The sequence below is a fragment of the Tyto alba genome, unplaced genomic scaffold (assembly GCF_018691265.1).
Source record: "Tyto alba isolate M040663 unplaced genomic scaffold, T.alba_DEE_v4.0 Super-Scaffold_16, whole genome shotgun sequence".
NCBI lineage: Eukaryota > Metazoa > Chordata > Aves > Strigiformes > Tytonidae > Tyto > Tyto alba.
In genome coordinates this window covers 15,744,713-15,771,585 of record NW_024881278.1, presented here as the reverse complement: position 1 = coordinate 15,771,585, position 26,873 = coordinate 15,744,713, and the positions used below count along the sequence as shown (strand labels likewise).

General features: G+C 47.8%; 1 protein-coding gene across 2 annotated transcripts in view; it reads right to left on the bottom strand.

Moving 5' to 3' along the window:
- The window catches only part of DUSP10 (dual specificity phosphatase 10), a 28,864-nt gene extending 3,292 nt beyond the window's left edge, over positions 1 to 25,572 (bottom strand). Inside the window, exons 1-3 of one of the 2 annotated variants that reach the window (XM_032989472.2) lie at positions 25,412 to 25,572; positions 19,153 to 19,998; positions 1,349 to 1,729 (exon numbers count right to left, since the gene is read on the bottom strand). In XM_032989472.2, the coding sequence (XP_032845363.2) occupies positions 1,349 to 1,729; positions 19,153 to 19,954 (1,183 nt within the window). In that variant the 5' untranslated portion in view covers positions 19,955 to 19,998; positions 25,412 to 25,572. Of the gene's footprint in view, positions 1 to 1,348; positions 1,730 to 19,152; positions 19,999 to 21,710; positions 21,844 to 25,411 lie in introns of those variants that run through there. The other variant, XM_032989471.2, reaches the window with a different exon arrangement.
- Positions 25,573 to 26,873: the final 1,301 nt, after the last annotated feature.

Here is a 26,873-nt window from a genome sequence, read left to right as displayed (position 1 = left end):
TAGCAGCTCTCAGCGGCAAGACTCCAGCTTCACTGCTGCCCTCCACACGAACCGCGGCGTAACCAGCCAGCTGCCCATCCACCTTCGCTGCAGTCGCGTGGCGGCAGGCTGCGTGCCTCAGCGCACGGTGACCCCCCCACAACCGAAACACAGCCGGCCCCTGCCCAGCCACGCGGCAGGGGAAGATGGGCTCCGAAGAACAGGCTGAGCTTGGACCTTCTGGCCCAGGACCCAAGCCTTGCTGAGCCCGAGGGCACCTCCACAGAGCCAGAACAAGGAAGCTTGAGTTTCAGGAGCCATGTACCCACACCCAGACTCAAAGGCCACAAACATTGATGGTTGGAGGGCAGGGAGGGACACAGCTCTGCACCCACTTCAGCTTGGGGTCAGCTAAGGACCTAAGCTGTGACACAGCACAGAAGCACACTTCCTTTGTCTAGCTGAAGAGATGAGCCCAACCTCAGCACGAGAAAATAAAATTCTATGTCAGTGGTCCCCTCCAGCATATTTCAGAAAACCTCTCAGGACACATACTTGTGCTGGGGTAGCAAAGCAGACATTCACTACGCTGCAAAAGCTGTGCCCACAAAGACATACAGGGGGCAAGGGAAGGTCCTCAAAAGCTTTCAGTATCACATGCAGATGTCCTCACTGACCAGCCTTGCTTAAAGAGGCCATCTGGCTTTAGCCCAGATGACCAACCAGAGCTGAATGCTCCCCTAAACTTGGCTGAGGGATGAGCTGCGTGGGTCACAGTGAGGTTCGGAGCAACATTGCTGGGTCATTTCTTCAGCAACTGTCCCAACAAGCTGCATGTCTGTGGTAAACTCCTTGACACAGCCTACTAGGTTTAGAGACTTATTAATACAACTTTTTCTCACAATCCACTCATCCACACATACACTTTGTAGTTATAAATCTATCTGTAGAACAAGTAAAGTGTGAAAGTTTGTCAGTTTTATGAAGAAATTAAGCTAGGAAAGACTCAGCCATCATTAAGAATAGTTACTATGAAAAACTGGCTGGAGGCTACTGTGGAAAAGAGGAATGCAAAGGAATCAAGAAGAGGGGATGACAAAATTCTCAGTTTTCTGGGGTTTCTGAATTTGAAGGCCTGGAGGTAGGCATCACTATCAGTGGATAAAAATTGTACCCCCAGGCTACTTAACTAGATATGCCAGAGATGAGAACAAGTAGAAATGTGAGGTGTTCAGCATTTCTGACAACCTAAACAAAACCAAATATGGCCTTCTGCAGCCTTCAGGGTAGTTAGCGAAGCATAAAATTCAGCCTAGATTCTTACAACAGGTAAAAAACCACAGGAGCATTTCCAGTCAAGGGTAATTACCAATGAACTCAAAAGCCTCTTCAAAATACTGCCTGAGATTCTGCTTGTTGCTGTCAGTGGCCGGGAGCCGCTTGTAGTTGAACATGCCTTTCTCGTAATGGTACAGGGGCAGGTGGGTGGTCACATTGATTACGTAGCCAATGTTCATCCTCTGCATTTTCTCCAAGTCCTGAGCATCGTGCTCATTTCCAAGGAAGAGGAAGGGCAGGATGGGGGTGAGCTCAGCGTTCTCGATGTCCGGCGTGGTGGGGATGGACTGAGGTAGCGTGGGGGGCACGGCAGATGCACCGCCACCCCCGCCTCCCCCCTCCGGGCACTCTTGCAGCTGGAGGGAGTTATCGCAGAGGTTTTCGTGGTTCTGCTTGAAACCGCTGAGTCCTCCTGGGAAGAAAGACCAAACAGATATTTTGGTTAGACACCCTGAGGTCAGCAACACTTTGGACCCACCTTTCTTTGGAACACACGCTGGGGCCACCAAGATGGGAGCTGGCTCTATTGTCCCCACCACCACCACCACGGTGGCCAATGCTGGGCACTGCCACCAGTGGCAAAGGTGGCATCAACCAGCAGCACACATTGTCCTCCCCTCCGTGAGGCTGACTGTGACAAGGAACGGGCTCAGAGACAAACACGCCTCTGTGCAACATCAGTGCACTGGGGCTGCCTCACCTACAAGTCTGTGGAAGGGGGCAAAGGGAGGGGTGGGGAAGAAAAAGACAAAAGGTATTTTTCCAAGAAGGAAAACATTGCCAAAACAACGAGCAAATGGGCTAGCAGCACACCAAAGCAGAGCAGTGAGCCAGCTGGGGCAGTCTTTTAGCTTTACCTGTCCACAGCAGATTCGCGGTGGGGCAGACCCCCATCCACCACCCCCGAGGAGGGGCGGGTGCAGCTCACACCAGCATCGCTCCGGGGAGTGATACGTGCGCATTTGTGCGGCTGAACAAAAGAAAACCACGCCATGTACCCTAACAGCGACTGAGGTGCTCACTTAATATGTGGCAAGCAGCTCTCCTTTTTCTGCCCCGGCTGCCTGAAAATATCTAGCAAGAGTTATTTTTAGGACATTAATATGGATTGGGAAATGGATCCGAGGGGGAAGGGAGAAGTCACTTTTTTGGCTCGTGCCTCCCTTGGCTCTACTGCACATCTTACTGGCTTTTTCAAGCTGTATTCTGTGCCACCCCCCCCCACCCCCCCCTTTTATTTTTTATCAGGAGGGCGGCTCCACAGAACTGGAGCAAGAAAAGCAGACCTTCTTTCTACACCTCATTCGGCAATTACATCAGCCCCAGGCTCCCCACCTGCCCGGTTTCCATAGCGATTACACAAAGCACACAATGACATCAGCTGGCATGACATCAGCTCTCTGAGCGCAAACAATACAAGAAGAACTACTTTGTGTAAGGCCTTTGGTAGGAGGCGGCGTTCCTGGGAGCCACTGATGTAATGCTAACAGGTGGCTCCTCCAAAAGAAAAAGGCGGAAAGAAGAGAAATGCAATGATATATTCCCCCCCCCCGCCTCGTCCCCAAAAGCTCACGTTTATGTTGTACCAGGATACTTGGAGTCATGCACCACATCAAGAACGGGCCAAGTGTACAGAATCAATTGCACTTTAAATGCAAGCCAGAAAAAAAAACAAACCACCCAGGAGGGGGGAGAGCTACTCTGAAGTTACTAGAAAGAGCTAGACTAGCCAAAATAAATTCTGAATGTCACCATCCCAATAATGTTATTTTTGAAAAAAGAAGAAAAGAGGTTGTCTTTTCCATGCTCTTTCACAGTGATTTAGCAAAGGAAGATTTTAAAACAGAGCAAAACACAGTCACACAGGCTCTGGGCCAGATGCAGCAAAGGGCTTCGATGCCTACGTCTTGAGTGCTCCAACTCCAAATGTCCACACGCCTGCCCACAGGGTGGGACCCACCCAGGGGCCATCTCAGTGCCCTACACAGTACTCGATGGGCACGAGGCACACAGTCGAGGTTACAACCATCTGAGCCCCTCTAATCCAAGTGCCCTTTTTGATGTCCAGACTTTTATCCTTCACACACTGCTAGTAACTCATCTTCTCAGAAATTCCTGAATTGCCCACAAGACACAGAGTATTTCCCCCACCTCAAAAGCATGCTTGTCTTCAGCTGTTTCTGCTGTTTACAGGACACTGAGCAAACAGATCTGCCTTAAGCATCTCTACCTTCAAAGCTGTTACAACAGAGGAGCAGGATCGAAAGAGCAAGGACAAAAATTTGAGCTTAACTGCCAACTGTACCCTTTGGCCTTGACAGCATCTGAAAAGTCTTCTCAGTCTACTCAAGAAAACAAACAAGACTACAGTCCAAGCTGAAGATTTCTGATGTCTCACCCAAACTGAGAGCCCCAGCCTAGAGCCTGGGCTAAAGGCTAAGCCCAACTCACATTCCCATTCTACATAGGCAAGCAATCCATTCTGCTTAAATATTGTTGTTTAAACAATAACCAGAGCATTCTGGGATTCACAAGAAAACCTCTGAAAAATAAGTTGCTTTAGTGATTTGTGGTTGTAACAGAAGCTGTTTTGTGGTTGAACCTGCTCAAGCCTTCCCAAATCTGGGGCATAAAGGAAGTGTAAGAGTAATAACAGGGAGTGTGGAGGAGAAGCTTAACCTGGCAGAAGCCTCTCACTAACACAGAAGTAAGCTGCATTTTAAAAAGCTGATTTTCATCTGCTACTTGCCATACGCAAAAATCCTTCATCACAGACAGGCAGCCTAAGCACAGAGGCAATATAATATATCCACCAGGAAAGACCATTAGCATGCGTAGCAGGGCAGTTTGAATGACAGCCACGAAGGCTAGACTCAGTCATGTAGCCACCTTCAGTGACAAACCAAAATGCCAGCAGCTAGATAAGCCACCAATGTTCACTGCTACAGAATGTCATGCATGTAACCTGTCTCTTCTAGCTTTAAACATAATCGCAGAGCTTTAATAACCAAAGTACCGCAAAAAGCCTGAACAGCACAGCCAGTTTGACGCAGCCCACTGCAGGGATGCAGAGAACATTCCAACTGCTTTTGTGCACACTCTGCTCCAAAATGGCTGTTGGGCAGGCCTTCAGGGGGGCTGAACGTACCCAAAACTGGGTGAAGATGGACACACGAGGACGTCCAACACACTGGGGAACCCAAGGTATTTCTTCCATAAGGAAATGAATCAATGAAGCGGGACCCTCCACAGCAGACGGCCTTGCCTGCTACCTAGTGGAGTGGAACACAACAGAAGGTCGAGGGCTCTTGCTTGCCACTGATGCAAGAGCCAGATATTTTTGCAGTTATCACTGCATGACATCTTCCAGTGTCCTGCCCTGCCAGAACAGTTAGTGATCAACAGACTTCGGATTGTCTGAGACCTCAAAACTTTTAGGAAGTTTCAAGTACATGCTCCAGCTATTCACACTTGTTGTTCAAGTTCTTTGCAGCCATCTGCCCATAAACATCTCTCTTAATGCAGTCTCAAAATCCCCCGCCTAGCAGCACCCAGGCAGCAGCTGCACACAGACTTTCCCAGCTCCGAAGCCACCCAGGAGCCCGGGGCTTGCACCAGTGCTACAAGGCCAGTAAGCAGCTGGACAGGAGTCAGAGCAGCTCTAAACAAATAAAAAGACAAGCAGCATGCTGCTTGTTTGAAAATCATGCCAAACATGGTGTCTGTCATTTGCTACCAGAAGAGGGCAAATACCATGCAAAACAGGCACAAACGGTAAGGCAGGAACGAGGCAACCAGGTTTTACAAGGGACCGTGACCTTGCAATAGAAACAATCATCTTCAAAGCAAGGCACAATAACAAACCTTACCTGCACACACATACATTTTATACAAATGGGTGTTATTTTTCATTTGGTTGGGTTTTTTCTTCCTTTTTTTTTTTTTTTTTCTTTTAAGATAAGATTGAGAATTAAAGTACAAGGAGTACAGTAACAACAGCAACACCCGCCCTCCTTCTCTGTGTCTTCTTTGGCACCTTTCAACCACCACTGCTGCTCTATGGCTGTGTGACTAAATGCAAACGAGGATGTGGGTTTACAATATGTTTTGTTAGACCTGCAGTACGTTTCCTATCTGGAAACGGGCTCTTACCCCACAGTAAAGGGAGTCAGTGACCTTGTTCCCTCTACAGTGAGAGAGCTTATAGAGAGGCAGTTACTGTGAAATACCCTCACCATAAAGCAATACCTTTGCATTACCTCATCGGTGTGGCCATACTTTGTTCTGAGTGTGACAGGTACTGGGTGTTCCTGCTACAATTACAAACAGGAACATATTTTTATACATGACAGACTGCAGATGCAGGACCCACATTTAGACAGAACACGTGGTCCCAGGAGACAAACAGACCTTTTATACAGCTTTCAAAAGCTGTCCAGGCGGATTTCTGGATCCGCTCATCCTCGATTACAATACCACAAAGCCATCTCAAAAAAATAAAACCAAAACCACACAGACACATGCGCAACATGAGCAGAAATCCCAGGACACTGTGAAGTATCAGCCGAAAAGATGTTCTGTCTGTAACTTCCCCTCCTTCTTGAATTGCTGGGCTCTTGAGGGGGGGAAGCAGCAGAGCATTTAGCGATATTGGGGTTCCAGCCACCAAAAGCTTCACTTGCTCAGGGAACAAAGCCAAGTTTTAAAACATCTTCTCAGCATAGGCCCTGACAGTACCAACACAGCAAACCGAGGCCCTGCAGCTGCGTTTGAGTGTGCTTAAGGTCGAAACGTTACAGTGAGCATCTGGGGTGCAGGATAGAGATACTGGACAACTGGTGCATATCTGTTTAAGATGACGCTTTGAATTTGTGCAAGCACAGCCTGTTCCTTTAAACCTGTGACCTCATTTATTTACATTACTGCAGAAAAGCACTGCCAGAAGCAACAGCTGATGACAGTCTCATGTATTTTTCCACTAAGAGAACAATTAAACGGCTCCTGTGTTATTAATGAACAGATGACTTTGTGTCAAGTTGATTCAAAGTGCAGGATGCCTCAAGGTTAAGCAAACGTGACTCCAGCGGGTAAAAATAGAAGCCAGGTACTGCCCAGACGCTTCACCCACCCGGTGCTGTGCCCTTCCTCGGGCTGGCAGGAGGGTCCAGGCCCCACAGCCACCCCCTTGCTGTGCTGCCATCAGTGCCCAGAGGTCCTGCTGCAGGGTGGCATGCTGGTGCTGAGCCCCCACCGCTTTAATGCCAGCATTTGGGCTGCCCCTGTACCTTAGGCAGGGCATGCTATGGACTTGTAGCACCATGCTTGAGTGAGATGCACTGTGCTTGCTTATCTTCTTTCCCTTACCAGTCACTTATTTCTCCGCTTCGGCTCAGGCTACAGTTCCCACTGGCTTCAGCAGGTAGGTAGCTACTGCATTGCTTGTGCTGACCATCACACAACAGGTTTACAGAGGGCTAAGGCTGGCTGAGCTTATTTGGAGGCAATACCTTGTCCCCAGGTCACATGTCTAGGGTGGGAATGCTTTCACACGCAAGGTGAACCAACAAGCTCCAGCACAGAGGCACCCCAGGCAACACCGCTCCCCCTCTGACATGGGTATGCTTTTAGCAGCAAATCCATGACAGCTTGCTTCCTTCCACTAAGGAAAAAGGAGCTGTATGGGTTGAAGCAGAATTCAGTCAGTATAAGCCAAATCCACTCCCAGGATGTGGATAACCATGCCACCAACCAACACAGCCATATCTGCCGAAGTACATGGCTATGCACAAAGGATCTTGTATCTGGGCCTAAAACCAAACTGAAGGCCCACTATCTTATCTCCAACACCACCACATGACATGGAAAGAGTAAAAGCAGGAAAAAAGCACCTAATTCCATATTACTTCTGCAGTACTCCCTTAGCCTCAAGCAGGGGTAGGTCTAATGAGTACCAAAGGCACTAGTATGGAGGGCACAGGGACACTTGGGGTGAATCCATAGAGGACAAGAGCTAAGACCACCTTGCAGTGGAAGATCTAGCCATCATACTTTCCCACAGATGTTGCTGGCACCCTTTTAGCCATAGCAGAGATGGTTCAACAGTGGAGACTGAGGATCATTCTCTGTTCATCCTGAAGTATGAAAGAAGGGATGCTCAAGTTTCCTGAACAACACAGGACAGCCACTTTCCTTGTCCAAGCAGTGCTCTGTTTGCTGTGGTAAAGAAGTATGCTTCCCACACCTCTTCTGGAGCAATAGGGCTAATCCAAGCAGGTCATTATAAGAGTGCTCCTACTCTCCAAGACTGATGTCCTTCTCATCACCACAGCTGCTGCAGAGCAGCAGTCAAGGCTTGCCCTCATTGATGTAGAAAGCTCTACATGGTTGAAAATACTGTATTTGTCCCACACAGCACAAAGCTGAGATGAGAAGGGCAACTCCCTTCTCTCAGAAGGGGTGGGGACCTATCAGATCACACTCACCCAGGTGACATTAGAGGTTGATCCTTTGATTTCAAGGAAACTGTGGTTTGGTTTTTCTTAAAACACTGGAGGGAGATTTCTGTGAGGTCAAGCCCACAACAGAAGGGAGCCCATCCTTCTGCAGTACAAGTAGACCACAGTGACACCAGGACTGCTTTACACACTACCATTCCTCCTGTTACAGGAAGGCGGTGGGGGGAGGAATGAAAAAAAAATCCATCCTTTTACAACATTAAGTATCCACATTTACTTCAACAACCCACATTGTCTCCCTGTTTTCCAAAAGTCAAAGGCATAACTGAAAGTTTTTCTACTTCCATTGCTACTAGCAAGTACAATAGGTCTGACTTTCTGGTCCCGTGAGCCTATTTCCCACCTGTCCGCAGAAGGTTCAAAAGACCCATCACAGGGTTTCTGACCGTGTCGCCCACATGGCATGCAGCATGAACCTTTCCACAAAAGATCAAGCTTTGAACAAACATTAAAAAAGTAAAAGTAAACATAGTTCACAAAAACCAGCTTCCACCTATATACACTCAATCTAATCTAATCTCTCCCTCTAATTGAGCCGCCAACAGCACTTCAAAAAAAAGGCAAACCCCTGCATTCCGAAGACCTTGCAAGGTCAAGTTTTTTCTCCTGTGTGAGAACTATCCCGAGAGGTTGGTTTGTACACAAATTCTGGCCTAGAAGAGTTACAAGCACATCCTTGACACAACTGCTTTGAGGTCCCTTTAGAAGTCAAGAGTGTGATGCCAGATAAAGAGGAAAGGTTTCCCCTCGGCATTGAGGCACGTGTGAACGCGTTTGCATGTTATTTCTAATTTTATCTCGCTATGGCTCACACCCCTTGCCACCACACATCCTCTCCCACCGGCCTGTGCAGTTCCTGGCCTCATCTACTTTTATTTTGTACTTCGACACCGGGCACAGCGCAGCCAGCTGTCCTAGGGGTACATCCCAGGGAGGCAGGAGAGAGGTCACCAAAAGCCCCTTCCCCGCTGTGCCATGCCAGAGATGCTGGCTCTGCCCAGCTCTGCTCTTGGTACCTCCCATCCCTCCCCAAGCTGCTCTCAACCACACCGTCACCCCCAACGCCTCCCACACCTCAACACATACCTTGCTTCTTTCCACCATCAGGTCTTGCCCATTTGCTTTGCTTCTTCTGAGGACCACTAGATCTTCCAAATTAGTTCCAATTAGAAAAAAAACTTTTTTTTTTTTTTAACCTGCCTCTAGGGATTTCAGTTTGTGATTTTTTTTTTTGGGGGGGTGGGGGGGGTGGGGTGGGGGGGGTGGGGCAGAGGGGAAGGGGATGTGGGGTGTGTGTCTTAAACTTAGTTTCCCCTCACCCCTTAGATCCTATGTTTTGGGCCCAGGCCATCCATGCAGATGACACACATCCTTTCCCTACCTCACTCACCAGCTTTTCCAAGAGATGCCACTAACTTCTGGACCACTTACCAGCCTGTCCAGAAGCCACTCACTGTGAATAATCCCGGACCGCATCCCTGCATTCGAGACAGTGGTTCCAGCTTGTAACTGGAAATCCCCCCTATGCTGAGTGAATGCAGAGTCTGCCCATTTGAAAGAAAAAAACCCAAGTATTCACAGGAAAATAAGCCGCATGACAGCATCCTTCAAAGCACCATGTTACCCTTGCGGAGCAGGCAGGAAGGTGAAAGAGGAGAAGGCCTGCTCTCAGTTTTGGTACAAGGATTAAGCTATACAAGAATGTAATTAGGAACAAGACAAGAAACCCCACATCCCAAACACACTATGGTGACGATTCTGCAGCCACAGATGAGAGTTGGACTTACCCTCCCTGGAGGGCAAGCATTTATAGCAGAAACTCAAAATTAGACACATTACAACTTCTCACAGCAAAAGTATGCATTCCCGTGGGGATGTAGGCTAACATGAAGTCCAATTAAATAATCGCTGGAAATGTCAGTGTAAACCCTGAAGGAATACATACTTCTACTGTGAAATGCTCCCACTGGAAATCATATTAACAAAAAGGTCATCAAGAAATGCTAAAGCTATGTACAAAGGAGGCAGGGGAAGTGAGGGGGGAAGAAACAGAAACTATTTTAATGCAATAAAGATACCACAAATGGTTTTCTATTGACAAAGAGCTATGAGTCTGTTTTCACAGACAGAGGTAGAGCAGACCAGATTTGTCCAAAACAGCAGGTTGTTGTTTTTGGGTTTTTTTTGTTTTTTTGTTTGTTTTTTTTTTTTTCTTTGTTCTTTAATGTACTACCAATTCTCTCCCTGCCCATCACCATGTGCGTCCCCCCAGCAACTGGCCTGCCCAGCCAGGAGACAGCCAGTGGCCAGTGCAATCACACATGAGTGCGATGCAAAGGGCTTTGGCTCAGCACATCTGAGGAGGGAGAAAGGTCCCGGCACTGTGTCAGACATCTGTAATCCTGGATGCTTAGGAGTGGACATTTTTGTTTAATTCACACGTTTTAAAGAACACTTGACATTTTCATGGTTCAGCCATCTATTTATTCACTTTACCATTTTAAGGGCAACCTCTTCAGGACAGCTTCTTTCTAATGACAAAGCAGGCTGCTTTGTTTCTCCCAAGAATGAACACAGGGTCTTTTCCAGTCAAAACCACTGCTCGTCCAACATCAGAAACACCCAGCAACATTTCCATTAATATGAAAGGAAATCAGGGTGCTGATCTACCACACCTGCCTTTGGAAGTGCCATCCATTCCTGCTGGATTTAAACTTTTCAAAATAAAGAGATTCTATCTTTTTTACTAGAAATAATAATAACTGGCTCTGATTTGACACTTTCCAGCAAGGTATTTCAAAGCACATGAAGCAAACACAGAGAAAATAAGGGGTGCTGTCTTGACATACCCCAGTGCCACACTGTCCAAAAATAAAAGAAGCCAACTACTGGAACTAGCATGGTACAAGCCAGCCCCCCACTCTGACACAAACTTCAGGGCAGGCCCTGCTGGCACTTAAATCCTAATGGTCAAAGAGGCAAGGCTAGACCCTAAAAAACCCAAAGTACAAGAAAAAGTTGACCCACTTTGCATCCATATACTTCAGAGTCAAGGGGAAAAAAAATAAAATAAAATACATATTTACAGACTCCAGAGGTAAGTAGCAATCAAACAAGGAATTTCTTCAGCCAGATCAAAACCAACCCAGGTCTCCTTGTCTCAACAGGTGAGTTAACACTAACATTTCCCAAGAAGCATAAGCACCCTGTTATCCCTCAACAGAATACCATGCTGCCTTGCAGGACTCACACAAACACCTGTGAACCTAAGATTAAGCTCATGTTAAATGACCACATTAAGTGGTTTTGTACCTAAAATACACCAGCAAGTTCTAAGCAGCAGCAAAAGGCTTATTCTTAGTTTCCATCAACTGAACAGACTCCCATTACCTCAGCAGAGACCAAGAAGAATTAATAGCCCATCACCAACATAGTACTAGTCAACTGCTCCAACGACAGCTTTTGCTTTTAAAGCACTATAGGTCAGCTGCTTACATAAGGATTAATATCACACTTTGGCATAATAAACTGGAGACAACCAATTTAACTGATATGACTATCTTGCAAGTTATATTTTATTTTCCAAATCTTAAGGCATTGTTAAAAAAAAAAAAAATATATATATATATATATATATGATAATTCATGCGTGGACAAGCAGCGACATTTGTTCTTCTTTTTATTACCTTTAATTAGAAGTAGTTCTTCTCTGTTGCAGTGAATCAAGTGGGAATTAACCCAGGCATGCTGGCTGTAGGCTTTTTAAAGCTAGAGCATAGTAAAAGAGTTGGAAGCAATATGCTCACATCACTTTATTATTATTCCCTTAATTTATTTTTTCCAATTTCCTCCCTCAAAGCCATTATCTTGGCAACAGAGTGATGCATACCTGCAAAGCAGCATCTAACCCCAGTGGGAGCAGTGGCTCCCAAGCCCTCCCACTCACCGAGCGCATTCGTGTCTCCCCAGCAGTGGGTGATGACATTTAGTCACCCCGACTGCGCTAACCCCAGACCCTCGGGTGGGACAGCCCAGTGCAGGGACACACGGGCTGGCTGGACCCAGGCAAGGGAGCTGTGGGTGTAGTTGAGGTAGAAAAGGCTAGCGCTGCCCTGGGCAGCAGCAGTCAGAGGCTGACTCCTTCAGGACATGAGGGACTAGGTGGCACCCAGACCTACAAGGTCCCAGTTGCTCCCTGCACACTTGCTGGCTCAGGTCTCTGCCCACACTTCCCTGGGACACACTCTTACCGGCACCACTGAAAACCAGTGCCAGGAGATCATGAGCTTGTGCCCCTTCTGCATCTTGATCTCTTCACCGAGCAGGAGGCTTTCCTTTAGAAAGGAGGGAACCCACTCACCCAAGCAGAGGAAGACATGAAAATGAGACTTGAATTTTTGAAAAAACAAAAACCACCTAGAGGCAAATCAGAGCCTACAGTTTCACTTCAGTAAAAATGTACTGTTAAGGGAGGAGGGGAAGGGGGTGCTCCTAAATCCATCTCCCACTTCCTGCAAGTCAGCTGGGCTGTTCCAGGGCACCACCATGACAGTGGATGAACCTGGGTCAACCACACTTAACACTGATGGCAACAAGAGAGATGAGCTCAGTGTTACAAATGGTGGAAAGGACAGAAAAAGAAAGCCCAGACAGATTAAAATGACTTGTCCAAGGCCTCACAGCAAGTCTGTAGCGTGTGCTTAGTCATAGAGCAAGAGAATAACCTTGGCCTTGGCCAGAGCTCCCCTGATATCTAGGCAGAATTATCCCTCTAGCCAGATTACCCCCTTCCTGCACCACACAGGAGACAGACTTATTTCTTCCATCTCCTTCAAGCCCTAAAATGCTGCTGTACAGTTCTAGAACCAGGTCAGAGACCACCTTCTGGAGGGACACCCACTCCTGGGGAACCACCATCCTTCGGAGCAGGGGAGGACACACCAAAACCAACCCGGACATGAGGTTGCCTTAATCACAGATATCAATTAAAGCAAAGACTTTCTTGTACTAAAAAGTTGCAAGGCACTAAAAAAGAAAAAAATGTACAACAAAACAAACAAAAAAACCCCAAAACAAAAAAATCCCACAGCTTCACTACTGGAGCACAGAGCATTGATGAGCCACCCGGCACACAGACCATGAGCACCCCAGGACTTTCCAGCTACAGAAATAACCTGCTGAACCCCTGCTCATAGCAGCCCCCTGTTCTGCCTCCACACAGGCTACAGAGAGACACAGCCAGGACTGGTGGACAAACCCAAAGGCACTGGCGCATAGGTGAGTTTTACCATCATAAGCATCAACATTCACAGCATCAAGACCAGGTGGAAGGCCTGAAGCAAGTGCAGTGCTCAAGACAGCACCCTTCCGCAGCCGCCTCTCAAAAGAACTGCCAGCTCTGATTTTTTGGTGAGGAAGGGAAAGGTGACATCCATGATATCCACCACTCCTCTTCAAGCCCCAGCTTACCAAACACCTTTATGATAACAAGAACATCAAGAAAAGTTTTAACTTTTACAGTACAGAGGTGTTTAAAAAACACTCAAGTCAGATTCAGGTGAGTACCTAGAAACAAAGCTCCAGGCAGACAACTGCTCTCGGTAATTCAGGTCAGCCTTGTGATTTCTGTAGCCAGCCCTCTTCCAGGCCCACCAGAGACTTCCCAACAAGGCCAAGGCACCACGCATAATCTTATTTTATGCATAAAGGGACAATGCACTAGGTCATCTTCACAGATTACCATAATCTACTTCTTTTAAACAGCATGACTTCTATAGCCCTGCAAATCCATCCTGAATATTTGAGAAGTATCTTCCTCCTGGTTGGCTGGTAAACATGCAAAACAGACAAATGTTAAGGCTATGTGCATACTGCTCCTATTTATGACATTTCTTCACTTCAGAGTTGCTTGCATAAATAAAAAAAATAAAAAAATATAATGTGCCTTTCCACAGAGTAAAGAATCATAGCCTAAAGACAAGTAGCTGAACCCCAACTTCAAATGCATTGTAAAGCCAAGGTAATCTCCCTAAAAACTTTTGTGCTCCTAAGCATAGTAATGCTGGCTGCTGCTCTGGAAAGAAAACAACCCTTGCATAGATCTAAGAAAAAAGTCCATCTGTACCAGTTAACATACAGACACCACTCAAATCTCAAATACAGTTACTCTTCCACCCTGAGCATCTCAAAAAGGCTGTGCTTACCTTAAGAATAAAAAGCCAAAAGACACACCAGCAAGCAACTCTATAAGGATTTTACTCGTAGAGCGTCCCACCTCGAGCAGGGTAAGGGCAGCACTTGAGGCATTCAACTAATTATAATCCAGTGTCTACCTATGAGGAACAATGCAGGGGATGCCCCCCCCCCCCCACACTTTAAACAGAACTGGGGCCAGATTTTTTCTTTATATGCATCAGAGATATTTGCCTAATGTAACAATTTGTTTCTTGACTCTTAGTTTGGTTTCCAAGGGCTTGAGAAGCTAGAGAGCTTAAAAAAAAAAAAAAAAAGGAGAAAGAAATACCTCTTTCCTGTTCCTCTTTCCAAGGCAGTGTCATTGCTCTCTTCCCCAAGGCCAGTTAAGATGTGACAGGCACTATGCAAGCCAGAACTTCAAACTGTCAGATGCCATCATCTGGGAGGAAATGCTACACTTTCCATTACTGTTGAATAGGCAAAGTTTAGAAATACACTGCAGAAGCTTTCCCTCAAAGCACAGAAAAGATTGTGGTCTCCAGCCACACTATTGCCCCAATTCATCTATGTGCAAAAGGCACAGACACACACAACCCATTTTCAAGTGTTATGGCCAATAAGATTATCTATTCCAGTAGACAAAGAGATACTTTTTTTAAGCTCCAGCAATCAAGAGTCTGAAAACTGAAGGTGAAATCTCAGACCTAATGGTGCCAGCAGTTGTTTTTTTTTCCCCAGTGACTGATGGGTACAGACTTCCTCTGCTGCACAGAGGGAACACACTTCTGTTTTAAACACATTGGAGTTCACACACATTATTACTTAACACTTAAAAAATACACATTTCCCTATTAGAACCATAATAATTATTCAGTGGAGATCTCTGGTGGAAGTGTCAGACACGTGTTTTGTTGGTCAGCTGGATTTGTTGACCACTGCAACAAGTTTTACTCTCAAATACACTTGTGCAGTGTAATCCAATTAGTGTTTAAAGTAACACTGACACTGTTAAATTATATAATAATGTATTTGCAACAGATTATAACCAGGTCAGGTATTCCAAAGGCAGTTGATCATAGTACTTTAAATGAACTGTGGGACAACATAAAACAGGTACTTAATTCCTTTTATAGGTGTCTCAGTCCTCTCTGTAGTTGTTTCAACTTTGCTGATACACGTGGTAAGAGATCTGAAGCTATTCTTAGACCATGGCAGAAAGCATGAAGTGGTTTGCTGGCAGGCCTTATACTCCCCGCTACAATGAGAGCAAGTCACTACATTTATTTCCCTGTTAGATGAGCAATGAGAAGACTGAAAGCCAGAGCATAAATAAGATCCTCAGACCAGGAACAAGAACAGAGACACAACCAGTTATCACAACCAGCTGGTTCCTCCCCATCCCCCTTGCAGCAGTCCAGCCATCAGATTACAGCAGACGGGGAAGGAGGAAGAAAGGATTATTTGCCAAATTACATTTTGCACCTCTGCTTTTGAATTTGGTATTTCTCTGCAGTCCAACACAGAAGCCTTCAAAAACTAAATTAAATACTTCAGTGGGTTCACAAGGTTCCCACTGCTGGGGCTCGAAAGCAGAGGAGGAAGGGCAGGATGAAGACAATACCACTAGACCCCGGCCTGGGAGACAAAGGAAACTCCTCTTGAGTTAAAAGCTGTTGAAATGTGTTGGCACAGATGCTTCAATTTTTCATTTTTGTTTCATTTGTAGATTTAATTTAACTTGGAAAAGAGATGCTCAACTCCAAACCTAAACATTTAATTCTGTGAAAAAAAGTAATACTTTTCATCTGAATGCAAACTCATTTCCCACTTCCTATTTTTAGGTCCCAGTAGAAACCCTAACACACAAAGCCCCAAGACTGCAGGCCGCTTTCACCATGAGATGAGGTGCTTGGGGAAGGCAGCGATGCTTCGCCATGGGGCTGGCAGGAGGGGAAGGGGCACAACCCCGCCAAGAAGGGCCAGGGCTGCTGAGCCAGCCCGGGGCCACACCACCATGCTTTTCCTCCCCAAACTAAGCAACAGCTTGGCCATTGGCCTCAAGCAGCAGGGACACTGGGCTCACATCACTCTCCTTCCTAAAGCTAAGCACAAACGAACAAACAAACAAACAAAAAAAAAAGGCAATCATCCACGAAAAGGGAGGCCTTTAGGTTCCAGTAAACATTCAATACCATGGTCTAGTACAAAGGTGTAGATGTGGAGAGAAAAAAATATTAGCTCTTCCTATTGTGTATACAGACTGAGCAGCAGCTTCAGCCCTGACAGCTTAGGCTGCTAGAGCCTGTGCAGCAGCACTGTGAAGTACATGACTTTTTTTTGGTAAAAATAGGGGGTTTATGCCTGTCTGAAGTGCTGTTGCTTATTTGTTCACAAGACACAAATCTATGCTTCTAAACAGCTTAAATCTAAATTATGCAAATGTTACATTTATGACCAAAAAAAATGTTCCATGCTAAAAGAAGCAGCAAAGAGAAGCTTAGACAGAAAGGGAGGAACAGAGGTCTTAAAAGCCCCCTATATCACAGTATACATAAAACCCCAATGCTCTCTTGTCACATGGCTAGTTTATACTATTTGTCTGCTACATTAAAAATAAATCAGGCCACCTCTTTTTAACTTGAACCTAATAAGTTGTCTCATACATACATTTATCTATAGATCACAGCCTGGCCTTTGGAAACAGCACCAAGTTTCTCTGCTGCTTAAAAAGACTCGGGCACCTAAAACCCATATGCACGCAGGGCCACGTCGCTACCCCAGCATGCTGTAAGCCAAAGCTGTAACTCAACCCTCTTTTGCTTTGCCGATCGGATTCACCCCACAACACGACACCACACCACGAAAACGGCAACGGGGCTGTGGGCTGACAGGCAGCACCAAACATGGAGAAGGTGGCACCGGATCAGGGGGACATAAACTTGGACAGCCAGGCTAGCAACCAGTGTTTGCAAACACAACACGGGAGATCAGATGGGCCGGCAATAAATTAGGACCAGATTGTAGCGAGCAAGAGAAATTGCTCGAAATAACAAATGGAGGCAAAGAGGGCTCCCCAGCTACCCCCGGTTTCCTTTCGGTGCCTGAACAGAGGGGTGTGCACGTACCAGCTCCGGGGCTGATGAGACATGATGGAAAAAACGCTATCTGACAAGTGAAACTAAATAACAAGTGCTTCCAGCACCGCTCCTCTGGCTCAGAAACTTAACCACAGCCTTCCTAAATCCTGCTTTGTCCTACGCTCGACTTTATTTGACCCCAGTTTGAGCCCCACTTCAAAGGGGAGGAGGGGAGTTAAGGTGATGGGGAAGCAAATCACTACACACTTCCCCAGGCAAGGTCTGCTCTGGCCCAGTTGATCACTACATCCAAAAATCAAGGGGTTGGGGCTTCCTCTGCCTTCTAGCACACTTCCAGATCTGTTGGCAGAACAGTCTGGGGAGGAGATTTCTGCTCAGCAGGTCTTCAAGGCAGATGCTAACATTTCTCAGTGGCTGAGAACCAAAAATGGCCACAAGCACTCCGTTAAACCCAATGCAGTGCCCAGGGACAGTGACTGGCATTGGAAGGTGGGAGAGGGGGCTGCCCACAACCTGCCCACGGGGTTCGACAGCTCGGTGCTGCCCAGCTACGGCTCTGCGGCTCCATCTCAGTCAGGATCTTATGTCAGGTACTGAAAAACTGCCAGTTTGAGGTCCGCAGAAGCTTCAGTGTTTTCAAAGAAACACAGAGGGCTAACACCTTCAGCATTGCACTTTTCTGAGGACAGGAAGGCTGACAGACAACCATATATCTAGTTTCAAGGGCTGTACAACAGAATGATTATCACCCAATTCAGGACTTCAGTGGTAACTCACTCTGCAAAGCACCTCCTCTCTCTTTTACAGACGAAGGGCTCCATCATGACCAGAGAGAGTCAATAAAAGCATACTGGGAACCCTGCAGCAAGTATCAGAGCAAGCACAGTATGACCATACACCTGCTGTGAGCAAACAGAAAGTGCAATTTTAAGCTTCCGACAAGGTAACACCCACAGAGGAGTATCTTGCAGAACCCTCAGCTCCTATAAAGCTATGAAACTGAACAGAGGAAAGGGGATAAACTATTAGCCCAATCCATTCTCCTGCCACGTTGTGCTGGTTGGAAGTAGCAAGCTATACAGAAAAATTTAAGTGAGTTAAATACATACAGTATGAGCTAAGCAACAAATCCTTCCATAGTTTCTCAGTGCCACAGCCAGTCTCTGCCCACCATGCTTCTGAATGGCAAAAACACCCAGGGAAAAGGAGATTCAGTCTAGACGGTTGCATTGTCATAAATACAAGCTACAGAATAAAGTGAGGAAAGGGAAGTGTCCTTGGATGCTGCCTTACTTGGTGGGACTCATTTTCTCCAAAGCATTAAGAGGTAGACCAAACACCAGATTAAACTAGGAGCCTACACAGGAAAACCATATGCGTATATAAATATGCATACATGTAAATGCATTTTTAGATCACTTTTTAGACAAAGTATCTCCCTCTGTCCATGATTCTGACCCCATACCACCAAAACAAGGCTTGATTGCTCCTCAAGTTTTGCTGACTGGTTCATGATGCAACACTTCAGACCAAGTGGCCTCCCTCGTCTCCCCTCCTCCCTTCTACTCTCCCACTGCCCAACTCCAGCACCTATGAGTTCAGCTTTATACAGACTAAAATAAGGCTGCTAAGTAAAGGTCAGTCTGATGAGCTAAAAGAGAAGTATACCCTCCTGGACCTCTGCCCCTTGGGCTATAAATACTAGGAGCAAGCACTGGGGGAAATTCTTTGTCTGCACAGACAGACAGACACCAGGAAGCAAGTTTTTTTCCCCCTCCTTCCAGTTCCCTCCCCCCCACCCTCACCACTCAAGGACAACAGTCAGAGAAAAGCAAGCATCTCCCTGCTACAGGCTCCATGACTCGTCTACGGAAGGCGTTTGCTCTGCCACTGGTGACTTGAGGCATGCAGGCCTTCCTAGAGATAAACAGATGCTGTCAAAGTTCAACCACCAGCAAGGCTGTCACCAGGGTACACGCACGGCAAAGCAAACCATGAGACTATGTGTGGGCAAAAAGGAGGATTACCTTTTAAGACTAGGGGTTCCTTGCCTTCTCGTTTGAGTGACTCCAGCACTATGTGGAGTGGCTGGGAAGGCATTACTCTGCTTGGCTCATTGGTATTCTCATCATAAACTATGATTTCTTTGGAAAAGATCCTCTTGAAGGAGTCCTTGCCTTCCCGGCAGGAGATCAAGTCCAAGACGGTGATCTTGCCCTGCTGGAGCCTTCTCCGGCTGATCTTGTCAGAGCAGTTAATGTGGACAGCCCCTTGAATGTGGATCTTATTATACTCCATGAACGGCCTGCAGTCAATGATGACAGGCCCTTGGTTCTGTTGGTGGCTCTTGCTGCATTTGGTCATCTTCTTCGCCAGGTCGTTGGGGTAAATGATTTTGATGCTAGTGAGTTGCTTGGTGGTGCCCGAGACCGGACTCCCCACCCCGCCCAGCGGGCTCAAGCTGCCGGCGTTCTCATTGCTGTTGACCATCTGGTTGGCGGGGCAGGCGGTGGAGGCTCCGGCGTTGGCGCTGCTGGAGCTCGCTTGAGTTAGGGCCGGAGTGTCCTTGTCGTACGTTGCCACAGTGCAGCAACTGGCACTGCTGCATCCACAACTCAGGGAGCGTGCAGAGCCGTTAGATGAGGGCATATACGTGAGATTAGCAGTCTTTAGGGACACGACAGCTGCGCCGAGCAGACTGGAGTGGCTCTCACCGGCAGAAGAGGCAGATTCAAGACAGCTAGAGTCTAAACAAAGGTTGAGATCCTGAGGTCTCACTGGCCTCGAAAGTGCCACTACTACCCTGTCGTCTAAAGGAGATGGAGGCATGAGGAGGCTGAGCACTAGCAAGTTAAGAAGAACTCAAGATCACCCTGCAAGAGAAAAAAGGGAGGGGGAAGGGGAAGAAGAAACAGGTGATGAAAACAGATCATGCAATCAGATAAGCCTACAGATACAGTAACTTACTTTGCCAACACCCATTGTCCACGGGTAACAACCTAACGACCCTTCTGACAGTTATCAGCTCACAGTAGTTGCTGTAAAACCTTTTCCAACCCTGCAGCAAATACTTCAGCTATCTGCATATGTGTGGATGGCATGCAGAATACATGCAACTAGCCTGGACTGTGCAGCTACACCCAGGAGGAGGCATTTGTCTACATGCAGATGGTACTGAGCTATTCTGAAACTCCAGGCTACAAGGCATGCAACTGATAACGACAGAGAGGCACATTCTCTTGTTCCCATTGCCTCCTCCAAAGGAAGCAACTACTGGGCTGGCTCTACTACCGGGAGGAACGCACAGGAGCTGAATGTGTCAGCGGTGATATGCAACTTTTCCAGCAAGCTGCAATAAAATTAGCTTGTGAACAAATTCTCTGAGACAGTTACAAACTTGAACACATCAAGTTAAACAAAAAACACCCAGAGAAAACAGGAAAATTATGTTCTGGAGATCTTTACAAAAAGTAAGCGTGCCTTGCACTTCCATCCCCCTGTTAGAGAGGTTAATCCGGTCTCAATTAAACCCCCAGCTCCAGGCCTGAGAAGGCTGCTGTTCTCCAGCGGTCCCAGAGGCAGAAGTTCCCTCCTCCCCGGCACATTTCACAGCTTCTAGAAAGAGGGGTCCCCTCCACACCCCAGCCAAGGTCACAGCCTGCCCAACTTTTGCCCGGCCATTTGCTAAAAGACAGCACGCAGGACTCCAAACTCCCAATTTCCATCTGAGAGGGAAGGAAGATAACTGGAGCAAAACAGCCTAAGAAAGTTCAGACGGTGCCTCCCCTTCCTCAGCAACTTTCGGAGCAGCTACGGTCCTCTCTGGAAAACACATCCTAGCAGCAACTTCACCAACTCCACCAAATTCCCAAAAGTGGGCAAGTCCTTGCAACACCGCTTTGCCTCCCCATCCAGCTCTGCACCGGGCCCGTGGATAAGGGGCACGGAGATGCCCCAACCCGAATTGGGAGACACACACACACCCCCCACTCCCGGGGCGGCCCGGACGACACTGCCACCCCCACCCCCACCCCCCCCCCAGCAGCAGCCACAGCTTTACGGAGCAAACCCATGGGCACCCGCGGAGCGAGGCGGGGGGGGATGCCGCGACCCACCCGCCCGGGAGACAGCGGAGCGGCCCCGGCAGCGGCTCAGCCGGGAGGTTTTCCAACCTATTCTTGTTTTCCCAAAACCTCCCCTCGCCCTTTTCGCTGTTTAGAAAAAGGATAAACAAGCCCTGAGCGTTTTCGTTTGATCCAATTAAAAAACAAAACAGAACAAAACAACAACAAAAAAAAACCACACACACACACAAAAAATTAAAGAAAACCCCCCAGCAAACAAAAACACAACAGAAAAAAAACCAAAGCCAATTAAATAAAGGAGGGAGACGACCCAGCTCCTCCAGCTAGGGACGGGGGGAACAAAAAAAAAGCCCAGGGGAAGTGAGAAACTGAAGTTTTGCCCCCGAGCGCTGGAAACCGCCGCCGCCACCGGCGAGCGGGGCCGGGCCGGGGCTCCCTGGCAGAGCTCCCGCAGCCCCCGGGGAGCGCACGGGAGGCGCCGCGCACCGCCCCGCACTCACCGGCGCGGCGCGCTCCGGCCCGGTGCCTCGCGGCGGCCGCTGCTGCTGCTGCTGCTGCTGCTGCTGCTGCTGCTGCTGCGCCTCGCGCCCGCTGCCCCGCGCGCCGCCCAGCACCATTCTCGTTACTTTCTCTTTTGCTACCGCATAAATGTACGGCTCGGGAGGGGCGGGGCGGGCGGCGACGGGCGGCGCCGCTGGCCAATGACCGCCCGGCGGAGGGCGGGGCGGGGCGGAGGGCGGGTCCTGTCCGCCGGGAGCCGGGGCGGTGATGTCATCGGCAGCCAATCGGAAGGGCGCGGCGCCGGCCCGCGCCCCGGGGCAGCAGCTGCTCCCTCGTTGACAGGCGGAGGGGGCGGGCCGGGCCCCGCGCTCCCCCCTGCCCCCCCCCCCCCCCCCCCCGGCGGCAGCGCCCCCTACAGGACGGGCTGAGCGTGGGCGGGGGGGGGGCGGGCTGGGCAGGCGCCTAGAACCGCAGGAAAACCCAAACCGACCCTAAACTTCCCGCCTCAGTCCCGCCGTCGGGAAAAGCCCCAAACGGCCCTGAAACCCCTGGCCTGCCGCCTCCCGGGCCACGCCGCTGCGTTCAGGGAGCTGCACCTCGGAGGGATGAGCCGACTCCCCATCGCCACCCCCTCCCCAAAAAAACCCTGCCTTTCGCAGCAAGCAAGCTGGCAGGGAGCAGGTGCAGGTGCCCGTAGCCCTGACACATGGTTTCCATAGGCAGAGCTATTTACACAACCCATGGGAATGGGCCAGCGAGAGCACCGACCTCCTTCAAAGCAGGGCTGGGAGAGCAAAGCCACCCCAATCCCGGAGTTTCGGGGCGGTGGGGTGGTACTTGCGTGTCCTTCCCAGCCGCCACAGCAAGCAGTTCGATGGCGTTCAAGTGGCGTCAACTCAAGGAGACTGCGGTTTAGATGTTTTTCCAAGCAACCCTCATCTCACAAAAATAAAACCACACAAGATACTTGGAGTAGAAAAACAAAAACTTCCCCGCTCAGCAGCTATAAATCATGGGGAGGGCAGAAGATGTGTGTGTCTCCTCACAGCTCAGAGCTGGCGAGGCCGGTAGGTCTCTGCCTGCCTGACCTCCATCTTAAAAGTGGATCCCCTTGCTCCGCGTTGTGCAATCTGGGATCAAATCCCGCTTCTGGCATACTGCCAGTCCGTCCTGGTCCAGCAAAGATCCCGAGCATTCGGATTAGACTGGACTCTCCCAGTGTAAAAAGGAAAGCAATACAGGCCTGAGGACAAGATTTTAGGGACCAGCTACAGGGGCAAGTATAAATCCCATTCATCCTTTCTGTCAGACCTTCACATGAGTGAAATAAGGAGCTCTCACCCTTGTTACGAGTACTCTACAAGGCAGAAGGTGAAAATGGATTTTTGAGCCATATGGATGAACACATCAAACACTGGGAGGGTACCTGACAGCAGCATGAGATTTTTGCACCTATTCCTTCCCCACCATGCAATCCATTTTAGCATTTCCTGGTTCAGCAACCACATCTCATCACCTATCAATCCATCACGTATCAATCCACCAAGGCAGAGTCAGGGAAAGTGGTGTTGTCAGAACGATGCATCTCACCACTGTCCTCCTCCCCTGACGCAGGGAGTGCCGGAGAGTTTCACCTGCAACTGGGAATGCAAACCCTTTGAGCCAGAGAAGAAAGGGTGTACTTTAGAGCAGGTAAGATGTTGTCAGTATGATAACACTGAATCTAAACTAGCCCCCAAAGATTTTGATTCTGGCGTGTATGTGGAGAATTCATTTTTCAACTGGTACTTTCAAACTGGAACTACCAATGCAAACAGAATTATTACAAAAAAACAGTGTAAAATGCAGTAATATCAACATTCAGCAATTCAGAATGAAAAAATCTCATGAAAACAGGTAGCAAGCTTTCTGAAGCACTGAATACTTGATTCTTTTGATGAATAGTTCTAATGTAAAAAGCAAGTCAAGTCATTCTCTTCACAGCTATTCCTTAAACAATCAGTTGCTTTCCCCTAAATGTTCTTGGCAGGACAGTGATTCATCCAGCACAAACTCAGGCTTTTGGTTTCCAGTCTTGCACTGACACAGCAGGGCACCAGTTCTGCCTGTACACTGGAGAGGAAGGGAGAGCTGGGGGAAGGCTCCAGCAATCTGCTCCCACTGAGAGCAAACACATGGGTAAAGACTTTGAGCAAGTAAGTCAAGGAATGGCTTCATCTTCACGCCGGCAAAGACCATAGCATGGAGGTATTACCTTCTGAAGGCTTATAAAACGTAAGCTATCGTGATACTGAGCATAAAGTCAAATCAGGCTTCTAATGCCAGCATGCAATTTCTGCCCTCCCCAGCAAGACAGCAAACAGATCGATAGAGAAATGCGCCAGTCTCGGACTCTCGCCACAAACGTGGTTCTGTTCCCCTGAGGTGCCAGCGTGGGACACCACTGTAGCGTTTTCATGCTCTCTATTCCTCTTTGTCGGTGGCTTGTTGAGGTTGGCACCAGGCTCACTGCGGAGAGGAGGGTTAGCTCGTGCCTCCCTCAAAATGGCCCTTTCAAGCCACGCTTGGGCTTGGGGAAGGAGCTCCCCATGGGGTTGTGTTCAATTCACCGCCTGAAATGGTCCTTCCAACCAGGGAAACTGGAAACCGTGCTTCAGTGTTTGGGCATCCTCCCAAAGCTAGACGTGTCCTAAAGCAAACATTTGCTAGAAGACTCTTGGAACCACTGATTTAGCTATCTTTTACTTTCTGAACAAATTTCTCAGTACTAGCAATGTGCACCGAGGAAATGTTTCGTGACTTGTTTATGGAGGATCTCACTTCGCAGAAGAGCTGTACAGAGGTTATCCACAGCAAGAAGTGCTCCCTTCTGAAGAATACTCAGCCTTTGCCAAGTTTTCTTACAATACAAAGAGAGGCCAAGTGTAATTTTGTCTTATATTTGACTTAACTTTATATTTTTCTAAGAATGTTGACCATAAGTTGCTATTCGTCCCCAGTTTCAAAGGATTTCCTACAGAACTTTTACTGACTTCATCCTTAATATATTTTATTAGCCTATGACATAAGATTGGCCTTTTTCCTGCTCTCAGAAACCACAACCTGCTGTGATTTTCTTCTCTGAGCATATTCAATGAACAGCTTCCTAAATGCTTTTGCTTTCTGTAATTTAACACCCATAAGAGACACGACTTATCTATCCCTTAACAACTGAATTTCTATTTTCTGAAAAGCATACAAGAATTCTTACTATGAAATCTGGCAGGTCTTAGCTAAATTCCTGCTTCCAGCAGTAGCAGCACACGGGCTTTTGACGTTCATTTTCCTCAAATGCTTTTGCCATCATGGTGCACTTGCTCAGATATTTGTTGAAAACCACAAGCAGACAAAGAGAAATCATCTCAGAATTGAAGCAAATCCTCACAAACTCTCACAGTATACTAATTGCATAAAATCCAATCAAACCCGTTCAACCTCACAAAAAGGGTAAAGATTGCTAAAAACACACACTGAATATTTAACAGATGTGAAAAAAGGAGCCATCAAAATTCTCGCCAATAACACAGACATCCCTTAAGTGCTCTCAATCTAAAGAGTCCCTTGTTATAGAAAATTTTTTTCCACGTGAACCATTCTCGTCTTCCACCCTACAATCAGGGACCTTTTCTCTTGTTTAGGATTAAAAAAAATAGATAATTACCTTCACCAACACAGCCATCTATAACACCCGTCCTGCATCCTAATCAGAGAGGAAGGTCTGCTGTCCTGTCCCCTGCTGAACACTAAAATCTCCTCCGAAGTGATGTGTGAAGAAAGGATTTGACCTGATGTATGAAACAGTGCATCCCTCCGCCACAGCCACCGCGTGCTCCGTGGTCCGTACGGCCGCAGGACCGGGCACGCCTGTGTCTCTGCTGTCAGTGCCTGCCCTCTTTTAGGAGCAGAATAACAACCAAAATTAGGTGTTCACTGTAACAGGCTGTGTAAAGGCAATAAAAGACAGTTGTCTGCCCCCCCGAGACTGGGATTTAAACAGAGCAAAGAAAAGTTTCCAATTTTACTGGCAGAAATGGGAAGCAAGAGGTTGAATGACTTGCCCAAGGATCCACAACAGTTTATACTGTGGAGCAGAAAATTGGGAAACCTGGGGAAAGCAAAAGTGCAAACCAGCACAGTATTTAAATTGCAAACCAGTATCTTGCACTTCAGCAGGTATCGCATGAGCTGGCTAAAACCAGATCTTCCTGGGCCCAGACTGAACTTACTACGTGTTCACTACATAAGTTTGACCATTTGGGTTTTTAAGCACTCTTTGATTCTTGGTAGGTTTTAATGCACTGCATTGCACTTTCATTTGTCCTCATTAGGGATGACAGTTCACTACACAGGCAAAGCTGAGAAACCACTTGATTTAGTTTCTGTTAGCCTTCCACAAGAAAAGGATACTCCCCCCCTTTTTTTTTTCTTAGGTCTGTTTTCAAGGCACCTTCCTCAGTAAAATACAGACTTTCCTCTTAACTGATCCTGTAGTATGAGAGGAAACATAACCCCTTTTAGACAAACAGTTCATTTTCTAAGGAAGAGTGTGGGTTTGCAATGGTGCACAAAATGAGTTTATAAGGAAAATGGAATCGATTACTAAACATAAAGATGTATCCTTGTACTCTGCTTATGGCTTATCCCCTGCTGGGGAAGCTGCTGTAAAATGACCCAGGTGTGAGAAATTAAAAAGCAATAGCTATGGCACTGTAACTCGACGTGGCTGCTTTCACTGCACAGTGAAGAGGCATGCATGGGTTTGGTAAGCCACGGGCGATGCCAGGAGTCCCTTCCCTGGGGCACACCACGGGACCATTCGGGCAAGGAGGTCACGGCGGTGAGCAGCATCGCTTCAACAAGGCAACAACGCAGGCGGTCAGACAGGTGAAGTCAGCCCATACCTGCTGACCTCCATGCCTGCTCCAGTTTAGCGCTCGGCCGCTCGCCCCGCAGCCCTCGCAGACATCCTCGCCCTCCTGGTGCTTGGTGGCAGATCTCGGCTGGAGACCACCCCGCAAGCACCTTGAGCTGCTGCAGGTGGGATGGGTTAGGGTTGAACAGCAGCTGAAGTAGGGGACAGGCTACTGCGGGGGCTTTTGTCTCCAGCATCCCTGTGAGCGCCC